The 17,687-nt window shown below is 51.6% G+C and overlaps 1 protein-coding gene across 3 annotated transcripts; it reads left to right on the top strand.

Moving 5' to 3' along the window:
- Positions 1-13,612: 13,612 nt before the first annotated feature.
- LOC137458656 (E3 ubiquitin-protein ligase TRIM7-like) lies at positions 13,613-17,158 on the top strand. 3 transcript variants are annotated; one of them, XM_068170010.1, is made up of 4 exons: positions 13,613-13,766; positions 14,380-14,810; positions 16,010-16,105; positions 16,430-17,158. In XM_068170010.1, exons 3-4 carry the CDS (start codon positions 16,030-16,032, stop codon positions 16,939-16,941), a joined length of 588 nt encoding a protein of 195 aa, XP_068026111.1. In that variant the 5' UTR covers positions 13,613-13,766; positions 14,380-14,810; positions 16,010-16,029; the 3' UTR covers positions 16,942-17,158. The 3 variants fall into 3 exon arrangements, with proteins under 3 accessions (XP_068026111.1, XP_068026110.1, XP_068026107.1); XM_068170009.1 differs by having other exon boundaries at positions 14,244-14,810; XM_068170006.1 differs by having other exon boundaries at positions 14,135-14,810.
- The last annotated feature ends 529 nt before the right edge of the window (positions 17,159-17,687 follow it).

The raw sequence follows: 17,687 nt of genomic DNA, 5'->3' as shown, positions 1-17,687 counted from the left end.
TTCACCAATGGTGTGGCTCTCCCTGTTGGGTGTCTTTGTACTGCTCTGTTGAACTCTCCTTATTGCAGCCCAAGGGGCTTTGCCTTTTTTGTAGAAAAACAGAAAGTATCTATGGAAGGTTTCAGGAGAAGAAAGAACAACAGGCCACTGATACTGGAAGGATAGCTTGATAAAGAAGAGCTGACCTGGTAAACAACCTGAAGTGCCAGACAGAAGGACACTTGCCTCCATGCTGGAGAAGACCAATCTGATATGGGATGAAGATAACAATGGACAGCTGCATATCAAAGGAGAAAACTCAATTAGCAGCAGTGGTGCAAGAATGTCAGGGAATTGCTTACCCTGCTTGATTTTTCCTGTATAAGCTGCTTGTTCTGTACCAATAAACGATTCCTGCCTCACCAACAAGGGAGTCCCTGCATGCTTTCCGAAATTTTTCTCCTGATTTTTTCCCATACCACTGGTGGGTGGAGGAGCTGCTGCATGGATCTTGGCTACACCTGCGCCTGAACCACAACCCAACAGGTAAAAAAAACTTCATTTATAGAAGAATGCTGACTTCTGTGATTGCACTGTGTCCATCATAACACAAAAAGGCATCTCTCAAACTATAATTTCACTCTCAGGGTAGGAACAGGTGTTCCTTAGGAGGAGGAAGTAGCCAGCTCCATGGGCTGTGCACACATCAGCTCCTGGGTGATCTCCTCTGCCTGCAGGCTGAGCTCCCACAGAGATGGCAGCAGTTTCTGCTGAGAGCAGGAGAAATGCAGAGCAGCAGCTGAGGGAAGAACATCCCTGTGCTGGTGGAAGAGTGGAAGCTGTGGCACACTTTTCCCAGATGACTGGAAGCTGCCAACGTGATGCTCACCCACAAGAAGGGTTGGATGGAGGAACCTGCAAACTCCAGGCCTGTCAGCCTGACCTCAGTGCCAGGCAAGATTATGGAACAGGTCATCCTGAGTGCAATCACACAGCACTTACAGGATGGCCAAGGGAGCAGGCCTAGCCAGCATGGATTTAGGAAGGGCAGGTCCTGCCTCTCCAACCTGATCTCCTTCTATGATCAGGTGATGCACCTGGTGGATGTGGGGAGGCCTGTGGATGTAGTCTGCCTGGACTTCAGAAAGGCCTTTGACACCATCCCCCACAGCAAACTCCTGGCCAAGCTGTCAGCCCCTGGCTTGGACAGCAGCACTCTGAGCTGGGTTTGGAACTGGCTGGAGGCTGAGACCAGAGAGTGGTGGTGAATGGTGCCACAGCCAGCTGGCAGCAAGGTACCAGTGGTGTCCCAGGGATCAGTGCTGGGCCCCATCCTGTTCAATATCTTCATTGATGATCTGGATGAGGGCATTGAGTCAGTCATCAGTAAATTTGTAGATGACACCAAGCTGGGGGCAGGAGTTGATCTGCTAGAGGATAGGAGAGCTCTGCAGAGGGACCTTGACAGGCTAGACAGATGGGCAGAGTCCAAGGGCATGAGATTTAAGCACATCTATGTGCCAGGTTCTACACATTGGCCACAACAACCCCATGCAGTGCTACAGGCTGGGGTCAGAGTGGCTGGAGAGCGGCCAAGCAGAGAGGGACCTGGGGGTGCTGGTTGATGGTAGGCTGAACATGAGCCTGCAGTGTGCCCAGGCAGCCAGGAGGGCCAATGGCATCCTGGCCTGCTGTCCTGAATGGACAAAAAAGCCTCAAAGTTGCTCTGAACCAGACAATGAGGCAGAAGCTAGTAGATCTGGTTCTTTGGGCTTGCTTGAACATGTTTCAGAGCCAGAATGAGCCAGGTGGGTGTGCTTTTGGCCACAGTTGGAAAGAAGGCTTTCTATAGGTTGCAATATCAGGGTTTTATCCCTAGATCTGTGTTGCTACTGGCCATTATTGTCTCAGTAAATCTAAGTACCAGCCCAAAGAGCCAGAGCATTGTCTTGCAATTGTCCACGCTCTGGAAGGAACTTGGAAGCCGAATGGTGTTTCAGTTTACCCAGACAACAAAGACCCCTCACTGTTTTCAGCGTTGTAAAGCCCAGAGAACAGACACGCATCTTGCCACAATTAGGTCGCCTTGGAGCCTTCTCTTCTCCAGAGTCAACAGCCCCAGCTCCTCCAGAGCTCATGTTGAGCTTCTCATCCACCAGCACCCCCAAGTCCTCTGGGCTGCTTTCCAGCCAGTCACTGCCCAGCCTGGATTTGTGCCTGGGATCGCCTCGACCCAGCTGCAGGACCCTGCACTTGCTCTTATTGAACTTCATGAGGTTGGCCTGTGTTCACCTCTCCAGCCTGTCCAGGTCCCTCTGGATGGCCTCCCTTCCCTCCAGCGTGTCTGCTGCACCACACAGCTTGGTGTCATCAGCAAACTTGCTGAGGGTGCACTCAATGCCACTGTCCATGGCACCCACAAAGATGTTGAACAAGCCTGGTCCCAGGACTAATCCCTGAGGGACTCTGCTTGTCACTGGCCTCCACTGGGACATGGACCCATGGACAGCCCCTCTTTGGGTGCAGCCATCAAGCCAGTTCTTTATCCATCTAGTGGTCACCCATCAAACCCATGTGTCACCAGCCTGGAGACCAGGATGTGGTGTGGGACAGTGTCGAAGGCTTTGCTCAGGTCCAGGCAAATGACATCAGTTGCTCGCCCCTCAGCTATTAATGTTGTGACCTGTATATAGAAGGCCACCAGGTTGCTCAGGCAGGATTTGCCCTTGGCAAAGCCGTGCTGACTGTTCCAAATCACCTCTTCACTATTCTTCTGAGTCAGTAGTGCCTCCAGGAGGATCTGCTCCATGACCTTTCCGGGCACAGAGGTGAGACTGACTGGCCTGTAGTTCCCTGGTTCCTCCTTCTTACCCTTATTGAAAATGGGGGTAATGTTTTCCCTTTTCCAGTCTGTGGGGACTGCCCCAGACTGCCATGACTTTTGGAATAGAATAGAGAAGGGTTTAGCAACCTCCTCTGCCAGTTCTCTCAGTACCCGTGGGTGTATCCTGTCGGGTCCCATGGACTTGGACACTTTCAGGTTCTTCAGGTGATCACCAACCTGATCTTCACTTACAATGGGCAGTTCTTCCTCCCCGTCCCTGACATTGTCTTCCATAACATCAGGAGTGTGGCTAGAGGCCCTTGCAGTGAAGACAGAGGTATGAAGTTATTGAGTATCTCAGCCTTTTCCTCATCACTTGTGACCATGTCACCAGTTTCCTTTCTGAGGGGGCCCACACCTTCCCTAGTCTTCTTCTTCCCATTAATATACCTATAGAAGTTCTTAGTGTTCCCTTTAACCTCCCTGGCTAGATTCAGTTCAAACTCTGCTTTGGCTTTCCTAACCAGGTCTCTTGCTGCTTGGGCAGCTTCCTTATATCCCCCCTGTTCTACCTATCCTTCTCTCTACTTCCTGTAGAGTTTCTTTTTAAGTAATAGTGTGTCCAGTAGCTCCTTGCCCATCCAGGCAGGCCTCCTAGCATTCTTACCTGCTTTTCTCTTTGTTGGTATACAGAGCTCCTGGACACAGAGGAGGTGGTCCTTGAATACTGACCAGCTGTCCTGGGTCCCTCTTCTCTCCAGGGCTTTGTCCCACAACACTTTGGCTATCAGATCCCTAAAGTGATCAAAGTCTGCACGCCTAAAGTCTAGAGTCGTACGCTTAGAATACTTCCTCCTGATTGCCCTGAGGAGATTAAATGGAACTGCTTCATGGTCACTGCAGCCAGGGCTGTCTGTGAGCCTCACATTGGTTACCAGCCCTTCCCTGTTGGTGAGAAGAAGGTCCAGCATAGCACCTTTTCTTGTTGGTTCCTCTATCATTTGGAGGAGGAAGTTGTCTTCTATGCAGTCCAGGAACATCCTGGATTGCTGGTGCCTTGCTGTGTTGTCCCTCCAGCAGATGTCAGGGTGGTTGAAATCGTCCATGAGGACCAGGGCTTGTGACCTGCAAGCCGCTTCTATTTGCCTGTGGAGGGCCTCATCTGCTTGGTTCTGCTGGTCAGGTGGCCTGGAGGAGACCCCCACAGTAATATCTCCTTCCCTTGTCTTGCCTTGTCAGTGGAGCTCCACTGATTCCAGCTGGTTATTGCCATAGAGGGTGGTACTGAAACCCGGGAACCCGCCTGGAATCGGGTGAACGTTGGCTGGAGCAGCAGGACCAGCCCGGCGGGAAGAACAGTCCTGGACCAACAAGGAGGATGGAAGCCCTTGTGAAGGTCGTATCACAACTACATAAGCAGTGGGGTATTGATTGTAAACCCAAAGATTTTACTCTCACAGTTGCTAGGCTTTTACAGATTGGGGTCATCGACCAGCTGGTGGACATTCTCCACCCAGAAGTGTGGGACAAATGCACTAAAGTGTTAGCCGAGGAGATGATGTCCTCGGGTTGTGGGAAAAATCTTAAGTCGTGGGGGAGAGTCGTACAGGCTCTGCAGAAGGCCATACAAGAGCAGGAGACCTGGAGGGCAGCAAGGGACTGTTCGTTGGCCACCCCGAAATTGGGAGTCGGGGCAGCCACACAGACTCCACGCCCCCCAGACGATGGCAATTCTGCCAAGCCTGGAGACTTGCGGGAAGGCGATACACCCCCCAAATCCCTGAACCCCGACCCGCTTACAGAGGGACAGAATCAAGCAAAATCCTTCTGGGGTGGGTTAGCCGAGGAGGCTAGGGGTGCCGTGGGGAAATCAGAGTCTGAGGACATCTGGGCTAGACCACCGCCCTATGCACCCCAAAATGGCGCTGAGCGGCAAGGGGAAGGGTGGAGCAAGGATGCCCCTGGTGGGAAAGGGAGGAAGCGCTAGAACTAACAAGCGCACACAAACGGGAAGAGGAGGAGAACGAGAAGGAGAAAGGTGGTGGGGGCAACCAGGAAGGGGAGGGGAGCATGAGTGAGGGGCGGAGAGCCAAACAGAGCGGCCATCTGAAAAAAAGCCCTTATAGGGCAAACACCCCACCGAGTAGAAGGTGGGGCGAGCCAAGGGGGGGGGAACGGCCCACCTGCAAGGGAAGTGGGCGGGGCTGGAGCCCAACAAAAAAGTATTGGAGCCCAGAAGTAACCAGTCAGTAGAGTTCTGATTCCGGATCAGACACTAGCTGGGACGAGTGGCTCGCAACCGATCCAAATTCAGAGGAGGAGGAAATGGGGGTAGACAGAGTCAAAAGCCAAAGTATCCCCATCTATTATAAAGAGGGACCATGAGGGGGAAAAGTTCCTCTCACGGATTGGAGGAAAATGAAGATTGCGTGCACCAACTGGGCCCCATCGGCCACGCTAGCTGATGTGAAACACATAGTAGCTACATGTCCCCACTGTCAGAAAGCACCACTGTGGTCCAGTGGGGTAAACCCCAGCGGTCTTAAAGCCTCCGAGGTGTGGCAGATGGATTTTACACTCTGCCAATTGCTGAAACCTCAAGCATGGCTAGCGATAACTGTAGACACATATAGCGGGGTGATCGTAGCCACTCAACACCTTAGGACTGACTCCAAAGCAACCATCCAACACTGGCTGACAGCCATGGTGTGGCTCGGCGTCCCTAATCAGATCAAAACAGACAACGGTCCAAATTTTGTCTCTAAATCAGTCCAGGCATTTGCTCTGAAATGGGGTATCACCCTAACACACAGCATCCTGTAAAATAGCACAGGACAGGCCATAGTAGAATGAGCAAATCAAACTCTGAAATCTAAATTGGAGGTATTAGCAAAAACAGAAGGCTTTGTCAACGCCATTCCCCTGGGAGACCAAGCACGCCTCCTAGCGACTGCTCTGCTAGCACTGAATCAATTCCCCAAGGGGGAGGAGTTGACTAGCTCCATCCAAAAACATTGGGCCACTCGAGCACTAGAAGAAGGCCCGTTGGTCATAATTAGAAATGAGCTGGGAGAATGGGAACAAGGGTGGAAACTAGTTCTGACAGGGTGAGGGTATGCCGCTGTCAGAAAAGATGGCAGAGTTAAATGGTGTCCGCTTAAGTCTATTAAACCAGACCTTCAGAATAAAACTAATGAAAACTGTGAGTTTTTGTTCACAGGACCGGATCATCAGACACCCCTGTAACCTGTACACCCCGGTGACAAGAGAAGATGACAAGTTGGCAAGTGTCCTGTCCAAGCCTGGGAGTTCCGCACTGGCAGAACCCAGACAACGGCAAAACAGCCTCTGCATGGGGGGGCTGCAATGCCTTTATGTGATCTTGATTTTGGAGCTTGTCACTATAGGACAGGCAGAATTAGATTATCATCACCATCAGCCATACAGGTGGATCCTACAGGACCTTGCAAGTGATTGAGTGATAAGGGAAAACATAACAGTAGGTGCCCCAAGTTTTAGGATAACAAATTTCGATTTACTCTCCAGGATTGGAGGACCTAAGTCAATATGGGGAACATATTGGTGTCCCAGTTCAAACCCAGGAAGGAGTTATTGTGACTATCCAGGATATTGGTTTTGTGGATACTGGGGATGCGAGACCATTGTGACAAGCGGTAGATGGAAACCAGAAAAAGAGGATGAGTTTTTCTGGGTAAGATGGGGACCAAATAGGTGTAACCATCCAAAATTTGCATGCGATGGATTACTGGCTGAAAGAGGTACTTGTTCCCATTTGATTTTGGAAATCCAAAACCCGGCTAATATGGGTTGGATTGTGGGAAAAATGTGGTCAGTATTTATTCACAATGCTTTCAAAGATCCAGGAGTAGTGATACAAATCATGAGGACCATGCGACAAGCACCCCAAGCAGTCGGGCCTAACCCAGTTCTTAACCCACAAACGTCTAGACCTTTAATACATAACACCAAAAATAATACCAAGGATGCGGCTCCCAATAACACCGAGACTCCGAATACTTTAGAATTTGAAATGCCCCTGCTATGGAAGCTGTTGAACTCAACATACCAGATACTGAACTCTACAAATCCAAATATGACAACAAACTGCTGGCTTTGCTATGATGTAAGGCCCCCTTTTTATGAAGCAGTAGGTATACCCTCTGACCCAAAACTAGCGAATGGGTCTGATCCTACACAAGGTGTATGGAACACTGCAAACAACCCAGGAATAACGATGCAATATGTATCAGGACAGGGCAGATGTGTCGGCGAAGTACCCCTTGAGAAAAGGCGTTTATGTACAAATGAGACCACACTAGGAAAGGGATCGAAATCTGATTGGCTAGTTCCTGCCAATAATACTAAATGGATATGTTAAAAAACTGGAGTTACCCCATGTATATCTCTTAAACAGTTCAATGGAAGTAATGAATTTTGTATACAAGTAATGATTATTCCAAGAGTCATATACCATCCTGAGGAATTTATATATAATTATCAAACCCTTTTAACTTCTCATCATATACAAAAGTGAGAACCCTTTACTGCTTTGACCATAGCTACCCTACTAGCAATAGGAACCCCAGGGGCAGGAACAGGAATAGCCTCATTAGTCGAGTCAGAATAGCAGTGGATGAAGATTTGACTCGAATTGAACAATCTATCAGCGCTTTGGAAACGTCATTGAGATCGTTGTCGGAAGTAGTTTTACAAAATCGTAGAGGATTGGATCTCGTTTCTACAACGAGGTGGAGTATGTGCTGCATTAGGAGAGGAATGTTGTGTATACACAGATAACACTGGGGTTGTCAAAGATACCATGGCCAAACTTAGGGAGGGTCTAGAAAAAAGAAAAAGAGACAGGGAAGCCCAACAAGGGTGGTTTGAATCATGGTTTAACTATTCACCATGGTTAACCACCCTGGTATCTACCTTGATAGGGCTGATCGCAATGATCATGATGGCACTGATCTTTGGACCCTGTATACTGAATAGGATCGTGTCGTTTGTCAAGAGCCGGCTAGAGAAGGTTAACATTATGTTGGTAGAACACCAGCAACTGCTTTAAGAATGCACCTACTCAGTGTTACCCCCTAAGAAGGTACCTACTCAGTGTTACCCCCAGTTATCCCTAAAGTTACCCCAACTTACACCCCATTACTACCCATTACCCCCTAACTTCCACTCGTTTACTGTGCCTCATGTTTTTTATTCAAGTTTATGACATATACTTTTTAAGATTGTTATAAAGTATAGAATAAGAATAGAATTTTTTTGAGGATTGTTATATTTTAGCTAAATCAGTTATGCATAGGAAGGGGGGAAATGTAGGTAGTTAGGGTCTGGCAGCCGGAAGATGTCGCGCTGTACGGACAGATAAGGCCCCTCTCCTAATAGCCAATAAAGTTTAGTTTATGATGTAAGCAGGCGGAGGTGATATTGTGAACCCTAGCTACATAATGCTGTGTCACTCATCAATAAACACCATTTGCCGTCCACCACATTGGCGTTTGTGAGCTGATGGCCTGAGTGGCCTGGGGTTGGTCGCTGTGCTGTTCCTGAACCAGGTCGCCACGCCTCGTGAAGACAAGAGGGCAACGCCTCCTCCTCTCCTTCCCTGCCTATCCTTCCTAAAGAGCTTATACCCATCTATTCCTACATTACAGTCATGGGAATCATCCCACCAAGTTTCAGTAACAGCCACTATGTCATGGCATCCCAGCAGCACAGTGGCACTTAATTCATCCTGTTTGCTGCCCAAGCTGCACGCATTCGCATAGAAGCACTTCAGCTGGTCCTGGTGCATCATTCATGGCCTGCCTCAGGGCAGCAAGTTGAGAGCCCTTACCAACTCTCCATCCCTCTGCCTCTGGTGAGCTGCCCCTCTGTTTGTCACAGGCCAGCAGGAGACTATTAACCCCTTCCCCCTTCAAATCTAGTTTAAAGCCCTATCAATGAGCCCTGCCAATTCCTGCCCCAGGATCCTTTACCCCCTCTGGGACAAGTGTGTCCCATAAGTTGTTTTCAGCTCTGGTGCCTTGTAAACCAAGTCATGATTGTAGAACCCAAAGCCCTGCTGATGGCACCAGCCCCGGAGCCATGCATTGACCTGTTGGCTCTTCCTCAACATTCCCTCATCCATCACTGACGTTAAAGGGATAGCAGAGAACACAACTTGAGCCCCTGATCCCTTTGGCAGTTGCTCTAAGGTTCTGAAATCTCTTTTAATTGATTGTAAGCCTCTCATTGTTGAAATGTCACTACCCACCTGAAAGACCAGAAGCGGGTAGTAGTCTGAAGGACTCATGAGTTTGGGAATTTTACCTACAATGTCCTTTACTTAGGCAGCAGGGAGGCAGCAGATCTCACTTTGAAATGGGTCTGGTCTGCATATTGGGCCCTCTCTTCCGTTCAGTAGGGGGTCTCCTATAACAATGACCCTATGAGGTGTCTTTTCTGGATTAGTTTGGATGGCTGGCCTGAGGCAACCTGTCATTTCACACAGCACTTACAGGATGGCCAAGGGATCAGGCCCAGTCAGCATGGATTTAGGAAGGGAAGGTCCTGCCTCACCAACCTGATCTTCTATGATCAGGTGACCCGCCTGGTGGATGTGGGGAAGCCTGTGGATGTAGTCTACCTGGACTTCAGCAAGGCCTTTGACATCGTCCCCCACAGCAAACTGCAGACCAAGCTGTCAGCCCCTGGCTTGGACGGGAACACACTGCATTGGGTTAGGAACTGGCTGGAGGACCAAGCCCAGAGAGTGGTGGTGAATGGTGCCACAGCCAGCTGGCGGCCAGGCATTAGTGGAGTGCCCCAGGGATGAGTGCTGGGCCCTGTGCTCTTTAACATCTTTATTGATGATCTGGATGAGGGCATTGAGTCCATCATCAGTAAATTTGCAGATGATACCAAGCTGGGGGCAGGAGTTGATCTGCTGGAGGGTAGAGAGCCTCTGCAGAGGGACCTCAACAGGCTGGACAGATGGGCAGAATCAAACAGCATGAGACTGAACACATCCAAGTGCCGAGTTCTGCACATCGGCCATAGCAACCCCATGCAGTGCTACAGGCTGGGGTCAGAGTGGCTGGAGAGTGGCCACAGAGAGGGACCTGGGGGTACTGGTCGATAGTAGGCTGAACATGAGCCTGCAGTGTGCCCAGGTGGCTAGGAGGGCATCCTGGCCTGCATCAAGAACAGTGTGGCCAGCAGGAGCAGGGAGGTCATTCTGCCCCTGTACACTGCATTGGTTAGGCCACACCTCAAGTATTGTGTCCAGTTCTGGGCCCCTCAGTTTAGGAAGGAGGTTGACTTGCTGGAGAGTGTCCAGACAAGGGCAACAAAGTTGGTGAGGGGCTTGGAACACAAGCCCTAGGAGGAGAGGCTGAGGGAGTTGGGGTTGCTTAGCCTGGAGAAGAGGAGACTCAGGGGTGACCTTATTGCTGTCTACAACTACCTTAAGGGGGTTTGTAGATAGGCAGAGGTTGGTCTCTTCTCCCAGGCAGCCAGTACCAGAACAAGAGGACACAGTTTCAGGCTGTGCCAGGGGAGGTTCAGGCTGGAGGTCAGGAGAGTTTCACAGAGAGAGTGATTGCCCATTGGAATGGGCTGCCTGGGGAGGTGGTGGAGTCGCCATCACTGGAGGTGTTCAGGAGGAGACTTGATAGGGTGCTTGGTTGCATAGTTTAGTTGGTTGGGTGGTGTTGGATGATAAGTTGGATGCGATGATCTTGAAGATCTCTTCCAACCTGGTCTGGTCTGGTCTGGTCTGGTCTGGTCTGGTCTATTCTATTCTATTCTATTCTATTCTATTCTATTCTATTCTAATTCTATTCATGCAGCTTCTGACCTTCTTGAGTGCTCAACCTTACTGATGACCTGCTCCTCCTCATACCTATTCTGTAAGTGCACTGTAGGTAGTGTGCTGCTCAAAGTAGCAGGCTTTCTCCATCTGGATTTCTTCCGTCGGGCAGAGACCTGCTCCCATTGGCCCTGCTCATGTGGGTTACTACAGGGAGGTTGAGAGGCTTGCTGCTGGGAAGGTATCAAACTCCCTGTTCCACTAAGAGTTACCCCCAAGAGTTACCCCTTGTTCTGGTTTTGCAGAGGTTAGATTATGGGAATAGTCAATTTTCCTTTTGCTGTCTCCTATAGCTCTTAGCCTTTCCACCTTTTGTTTCAGTTTGGCCACCATGCTCATCAGATCCCTGATCTGCTCACACCTGACACAGGAGTTGTTCCTTCCATCCTCCATATCGAGTGCCAGGTTCTAGCACTTACTGCAGCCACCTACCTGAAGATCTGCATGCTTGTGAGTGGTCTCTGTTTGGGTACCCACTGTTCTTCTGTTAGCCTTTGCTCTAGTAGTAACCATCTTGCAGTAACCACCCTCTCCAGCTTTTTTGTTCCCCTGTCAGTGAGCAGGCCAAGCTGAGCTCCTTGCGCTGCCTCCTCTCTCCACAGCCACGCACTGGGTTCTGTTTGGTTGGCACACAGTTTCCGTGGCAACCCCTCCCCCTGCTATGTCAACCCGAGTCCGTTGCCCCTTCTCCCCTCTTCAGGAGGTGCTGAACCACCAGCCCCTTACTGCCTGAAAAGCAAGGAAAGCAAAGCCAAAAGCAAGCTCCCAGTGCTGAGCTCCTCACGCTGCTTCCTCTCTCCGCAGCCACATGCTGGGTTCTCAGCGTCTTCTCTGTCGTCTTATCAATACCTCCATCCCCGGCTACAGACCCTAACTGCTGAGCTTCCTTGTCCAAGATGAGGAGATTGACCTCTCCGTGTTCCCAAAACCTCACCAGCCAGGCCACCAAAGATTCCTCTTCTTCATGGTCATCATCTTGGCAAATTTGCCTCATTTTTCTCCTAGACACTGGCTACACTTCACCTGCTCCAGATGTAGCAGTGGCTGCACGGCAGGAGTGGCTGCAGTGCCACCCGCTGGCCATACAGCAGATCCAACATCTGCACCCATGGGGGGTGATTGTGCAGCTCTATCTTCTCCTTGCAGTGCATCTTCTGGCCCTGCACCTCCAGCAGGAGGACCACCAGCTTGGAACTGCTCCTGCAGCCAGGAAAGGGAGTTTAGAATTCCCCTAAAGCACCCTGGAGATGGGTCAGGGTGACTGCATCCAGTTTCCCTCCTCCTCTTCCTCCTCTCTGGCTGCGCTGAGGCTGTTACAATCTATACCCATGGTTAATTAATGTCAATTAAAGCTGTGTGTCCCCCCCCCCCCCCCTTTATGTAGAGATAATTAGAGAGAGATATGGGCACTGTGGGGCTGCCAAACAACCTAGGGATGAGGTTCAAGTCCACCCCAAAAAACTCCCTGGCAGGCCCAAATAGATCCCAACCAGCCCTTTAGAAGGAGCCCAGCAGCCCCCCTAAAACATTCCAAATCAGGTCACCCAAAGTCCTTAGACCCTAGAACATGCCCAGCAGCCCCCCAAAAGATCCTAATCATCCACAAAGTGCCCACCAACCCCAGAAACATGCCCACCAGTCCCTAGAAGGTGCCCAGCAGCCCCCCAAAAGGTCCTAATGAACCTCCCCCCTTAAAAGGTCCCAATCAGCCTCCTAGAATGTCCCTAGCAGCCCCCTAGAAGGTCCCAATCAGCCCCCCAAAAGTGCCCATTATCCCCCCAAAAGTTCTCTCCAGTCCCTAGAAGGTTCCCAGCAGCACCCCGTAATGTCCAAATAAGCCCCCCCCATTAAAGTGGCCCACAGTGCCCCCAAAGGTCTTAAGCAGGCCACCAAAAGTCCTTGGCCCCCAAAAGGTGCCCAGCAGCCCCCAAAAGGGTCCTAATCAGCCCCAAAGAAGGGCCCATTAGCCCCAGAAAAGTGCCCATCAGTCCCCAGAAGGTGCCCAGGAGCCCACCCAAAGGTCCCAATGACCCTCCCCCCATGAAAGGTGCCCAGCAGTCCCCCAAAAGGTGCCCCCAGCTCCTCAAAGAGGTGGCCAGTGGCCCTCAAAAGGTACCCCCCATGGTCCAAATGAGACCCCTAAAAAGGTGCCCAGCAGACCCCCAAAAGGTCCCGATCAGCCTCCCCAAAAGTGCTCTCCAGTCCCTAGAAGGTACCCAGCAGCCCTCAAAAAAGTCCAAATGAACCCCCCCATAAAAAGTGCCCAGCAGACCCCCTACAGGCCCCGATCAGCCCTAGGAAAGTGTCCACCAGCCCCCCAAAAGAGGCCTCCAGGCTCCAGAAACTGCCCAGCAGCCCCCCAGAGGGCCCCAACCAGCCCCCTCCCCCCCCTCCCCCCTTCTGAAGTCAAGAGGGGTTCCTGAGCGGCACATTGCCTCACCCTGTCCCCAGCAGCAGCCTCCTCAAGGGGCACCATGGGGTGGCCTCGCTCCTTGGCGCAGTTGGCACAGAGGAGGGTCCCATCCCTGAGGGTCCGTGGTGCTTCGGGAAAACCTCTTCGTCCTCCACCAGCAGCTCCTTGATGGCCAGCACCACGATGGCGAGGGGGCGGCTGGGCAGCAAACCGTCGGCGGGGAAGGGTAAACAGCACTGGGGACAGGAACCAGCGCCTGTGGTGGAGGCGTTGAGGCAGCGGCGACAAAAGTTGTGGCCGCAGAGCAGGAGCATGAAGGGATCGAGGAAGAAATCCAAGGAGACAGCGCAGGTAGTCCCCTACTGGAGGTTCTTCAGTGTTGCCAGCCGCCATGGCTGGGGGAGAATTACGGCTCCCCCGCTCCCCCTTCCCCCGCTCCCCCTTCCCTCCTCCTCCGGAGATTGTTTGTGGTTTCGAGAAACGCCCGCGAGAAGGGGGTGGGACCGGGAGGTGGTGGAAGTGGTGGCTGGAGGGCAGCCGGCAGCCAAGTCCTGGCACGGGGAGTGTATTTGATATTCCCTAGAGATCAACCAGTGCGGAGTGGATCCCACGTTCCCTGGAGATCAGTGTGGAGTGGATCCAACATTCACTGGAGATCAGACAAGGTAGAGTGGGGATCCAACCAGATCCCTGAATCCTAGATCCCAGCTACCAAACCCCCGAATTCCAGATACCTAAATCCCTGAATCTAGATCCCAGGCACCAAATTCCCAAATCCTTAAATCCTAGGTCCCAGATACCTGAATCTTGGATCCCAGGCACCTGAATCCTAGATTCCAGGACCCAGATCTCTGAACCCTAGATCCCTAAACCCCAGATCCCTGAATTCTAGAACCCAAATCCCTGAATGCCCAATCCCTGGGATCCTCCAAGGGTCAATGAATCCAGCTGGGAAGAGGGCAGGGGGTGAGGGATATTGAACCTGGCTGAGCTGCAATCCATAGCTGGGGTGACCTGGGGGATACTTCTCCAGGCTGAACCACCTGAGGTCCCTCAGCTGTGCCTCAGATGTCCTCCAGACCTTTTACCACCTTCATTACCCATTTCTGGACACATTCCACCCTCTCAATGTTCTTCTTGAGGTGAGGAGCCCAAAACTGACCCCAGGGTTGGAGGTGTGATCTCCCCAGCCATGCCTACAAGAAGCTGCAGCCAAATTTGGACATTTTGAGGTCCAAAAGGAGCCTTTTTTCCCTCCCCAATGCCTCTGTTGAGAAGGTCCAACAAAGTGCAATCAGAGGGTGCAGGAGGTGCCCAAGTGCATGGTGGTTCCATCTGGAAGGAGAAGATTTGAGACCTCTTCCCTCCCTGGCTGATAAGAGCTGGCAGAGGCAGACTGGGCTGAGCTTGGGCTGAGCCAGTGCCAGAGTAAAAGGGACCCCCAAAAACACCCCAAGAGAGGGGAAAAAACAACTGGAGGAGAAAGTGGTGAAGAAGAGCCAAGCTGAGAAGAAGCTGGTGGAGAAAAAGCAGCTGGAGGAGAAGAAGCTGGTAGAAGACAACCAAGTGGAGGAGGAGAACCAAGTGGAAGAGAAGGAGCTGGTGGAGAAAGAACAGCTGAGGAACCTCAACACAGCCCCAAGAAAGCCTTCAAGAGGGGAAAGTCTGGCTGAGCACCAACCTGGCTCCTGCCTCTAGCTTAATCTGAGGTAATTTAAGATCAATTCAGGAAAGATTTTTAACCCTTTTCCCACTTCCTCCCCCCCTACCTTTCCATTTCACCACCTGGTGGAAAAGAGCTGGGAAAATCCAGCCTGGTTTTGGGGCCCCTCTTCCCATCCCACAGTTTTGGGATCTCCCTTCCCTCCCTCCTCTCCCCCTCCTCCCCCCCACCCCAGTTTGGGGTCTCTCCCCCCCCCCCCCCCCCCTAGTTTTGGGCCTCTCTTCCCCCGTCCCCAGTTTGGGGCCCCATTTCCCAGCCCCATGCTGCCTTTCAGAGCCTGGAGTGGAGGCCCTTTGATCCCAGCTCTTATCTCCCCTGTGCACATTTTCCTGGGTAGGGCAGGGGGCAGGAGAAAATTTGTCCTATTCCTCCTGCAGGATTTCTCTGGATGTGAGAGATCTGGGCTCAGATTAGCCCAGTTTGGTTTTAGATTAACCCAGTTTGGTCTTAGATTAGGCTGGTTTGGGCTTAAATTGCCCATGTTTGCACTCAAATTAGCCTGGTTTGGGCTCAAATTAGCTGGAGCTGCTTTAGATTTGAGCTGGGATCAAATTAGCCAGAGGGAGTTGGGTTTAAATTAGCTTAGGTTGGGCTCAAATTAGCCCTGTTTAGACTCAGCCTTGGCTCAGTTTGGAGTCAGCATAAGATTGGTTTGGACTCAGTTCAGTTATGACTCAGCCTAAACTTGGTTTGGATTCAGCCTTCACTGTGTTTGGATTCAGCCTAAGCTTGGTTTGGGCCTGAGCTAGGCTCAAATTGGTCTGGGCTGGGCTCAATTTAGCTCGGTTTGGGCTCACCTCAGCTCACTTTTGGGACCTCAACCAAACATGGTTGGATTTAACTGTCCAAGAAGATGAGTGGTGGGACCAGGGATGGATTTAAGATGAGCTTTGGGGATTCATCCTTGAACTTTGGGACTCCCTGAGGATTGGGGGGTGTATTTATGAGCTTAGATGAATCCATCCCAAAGTGCTCCTCATGGTCCTCATGGAATTCAATCCACATCTCCTTGAATCTTCTCCCAAATCCAGGAAGCTCCTTCACAGCTGCCAGAGGACATCTTTCATGATGGAATGTGGTGGTTGACCCTCATTTTTCTTCACCCAGAAAGGGGTGAAGAGCTGAGATATCTCCACCTGGAAGACACTCATCTGATGTTTTGGTCTCTCTTTTCCTTTCTTGCAGCTCCAGCCCCAAGGGACACCATGACCTTCTGCCTCCAACCACGGCTGCCCACCTGGCATCTGGCCCTGGACTACCACACAGCAAAGCAGTTTGAAGGTAACCAAAAGTGGAGAGGAACCAAGTTCCCATTCCTGAGGTTTTCTGTGCTGCATTAAGTCTGGATGTCCATCAGAGATGGAGATCCTCCCACTCCACCTTCTGCCTTGAGGCCACTTCCATCTCCAGCCTCTACCTCTTGGCTTCTCTGTGTCCAGGCTCACCTGGACATCCTCCATCTCCAACCCCTATCTCTTGGCTTCTTTATGTCTAAGCTCCTCCCCCTCCAGCTCCACCACTCCTCCCCTTTTCCCCACCAAAGACAATTTTGTATCTGTTTCCTCTCTGGTCAACTTTTCACCTTCTCCCTTTTTTGCTCTCCAGTTGACATCACCTTGGATCCAACCACAGCAGGTCCTGAAGTGATCCTCTCTGACAACCTCAAAGAGGCTGCCTGGGGTAGGCCTGGCCACCAGTGGCCTGCGGGACCAGACCGCTTTGACACCGATCCCTGCATGTTGGGCAGCCAGGGCTTCACCTCAGGTCGTCACTACTGGGAGGTGGAGGTTTCCGGACGCTTCTGGGCTGTAGGGGTGGCCCTGGAGTCAGTGCAGAGGAAGGGTCGAGTCCTCTTCAAGCCCAACGCCCAGATCTGGGGCTTGCAGAAGTACGATGAGCTCTGCGTGGCCCTCACAGCTCCTTCCAACACCTCTGTCCCCATCCTCAATGGGGAGATCGGTGTCTACCTGGACTATGAGGTTGGCCAAGTCTCCTTCTATGCTGTGGGCAGCCAGAGACGCATCTTCACCTTTCCTGTGGCTTCCTTCAGCGGGGAGAAGGTCTTCCCCTACTTCTGTGTCCTCCTCTCCACCATCAAACTGTCCCTCAAGGCCTGATGGCACCAGCAGGGTCCTTTCTCAGTGCTGGTTGCTCTCTCTATGGTGGTTGGAAATGCTCCTTGATGCTCCTCAGCTCTTCTGTCTCCAGGGCTTGGAGTCATCTCCACCTCAGCTCATGCTCCTACCTCCATCTTGGACATCTCCATTTGGGGTTCTAGCCAGGGGAGGGGGGATTGGGGTCTGATTAATTAAAAATAAATTAATTAGTAATAAATGGCTGTGGCTGACCCCCCACCAACCTGCTCCAGCCCCACAAAGTCCTCACTCAGGCTGCCTTGGCCTCCCAATAGCCTCCTTGGTCCTCCAAGAACCCACCAGAGCTGATCCATGTGGGACCCTAGAGGCTGCCCCAGCCCCCCCAACATCTTCTTGGGGTCCCCAAACCCCCTCGGAGCTGCCCTGCCTGGTACCCCAGCAGCTTCCCTGGAGTCACAAAACCTCTTTGGTCCTTCAAAAACCCCCAACAACACCCCAGGACTGGACTGGATCCTTGCAGATCCTGCCTGGATGGCTAAGGATTCACACCACATGCTTGCAGATCCACCCTAGATCTTTGCAGATAGCTGCAGAGTCCTTGCAAATCCACGGGGGATGCTTGCAGATCTTTGCAGGATCCATGCACATCCATACCTGATCCTTGTAGATCCCTTCAGCATCCTTGCAAATCCAGGCAGGATCCATGGAAATCCAGGCAGGAACCATGCAAATCTACACAGGATCCATGCAAATCCATGCAGGATCCA

The sequence above is a fragment of the Melanerpes formicivorus genome, unplaced genomic scaffold (assembly GCF_026170545.1).
Source record: "Melanerpes formicivorus ecotype bairdi unplaced genomic scaffold, bMelFor1.0.p_v2 SCAF_269, whole genome shotgun sequence".
NCBI lineage: Eukaryota > Metazoa > Chordata > Aves > Piciformes > Picidae > Melanerpes > Melanerpes formicivorus.
Note: the sequence above shows the minus strand (reverse complement) of the source record. Positions and strands in the feature narration are given on the sequence as shown.

What these genes read in the sequence shown, in the direction of transcription:
- LOC137458656 (XM_068170010.1), top strand. Translation starts at nt 16,030, where the DNA reads ATGACCTTCTGCCTCCAACCACGGCTGCCCACCTGGCATCTGGCCCTG. An exon ending in CACAGCAAAGCAGTTTGAAG is followed by an intron (nt 16,106 to 16,429) that starts GTAACCAAAAGT and finishes TTTGCTCTCCAG; the next exon opens with TTGACATCACCTTGGATCCA.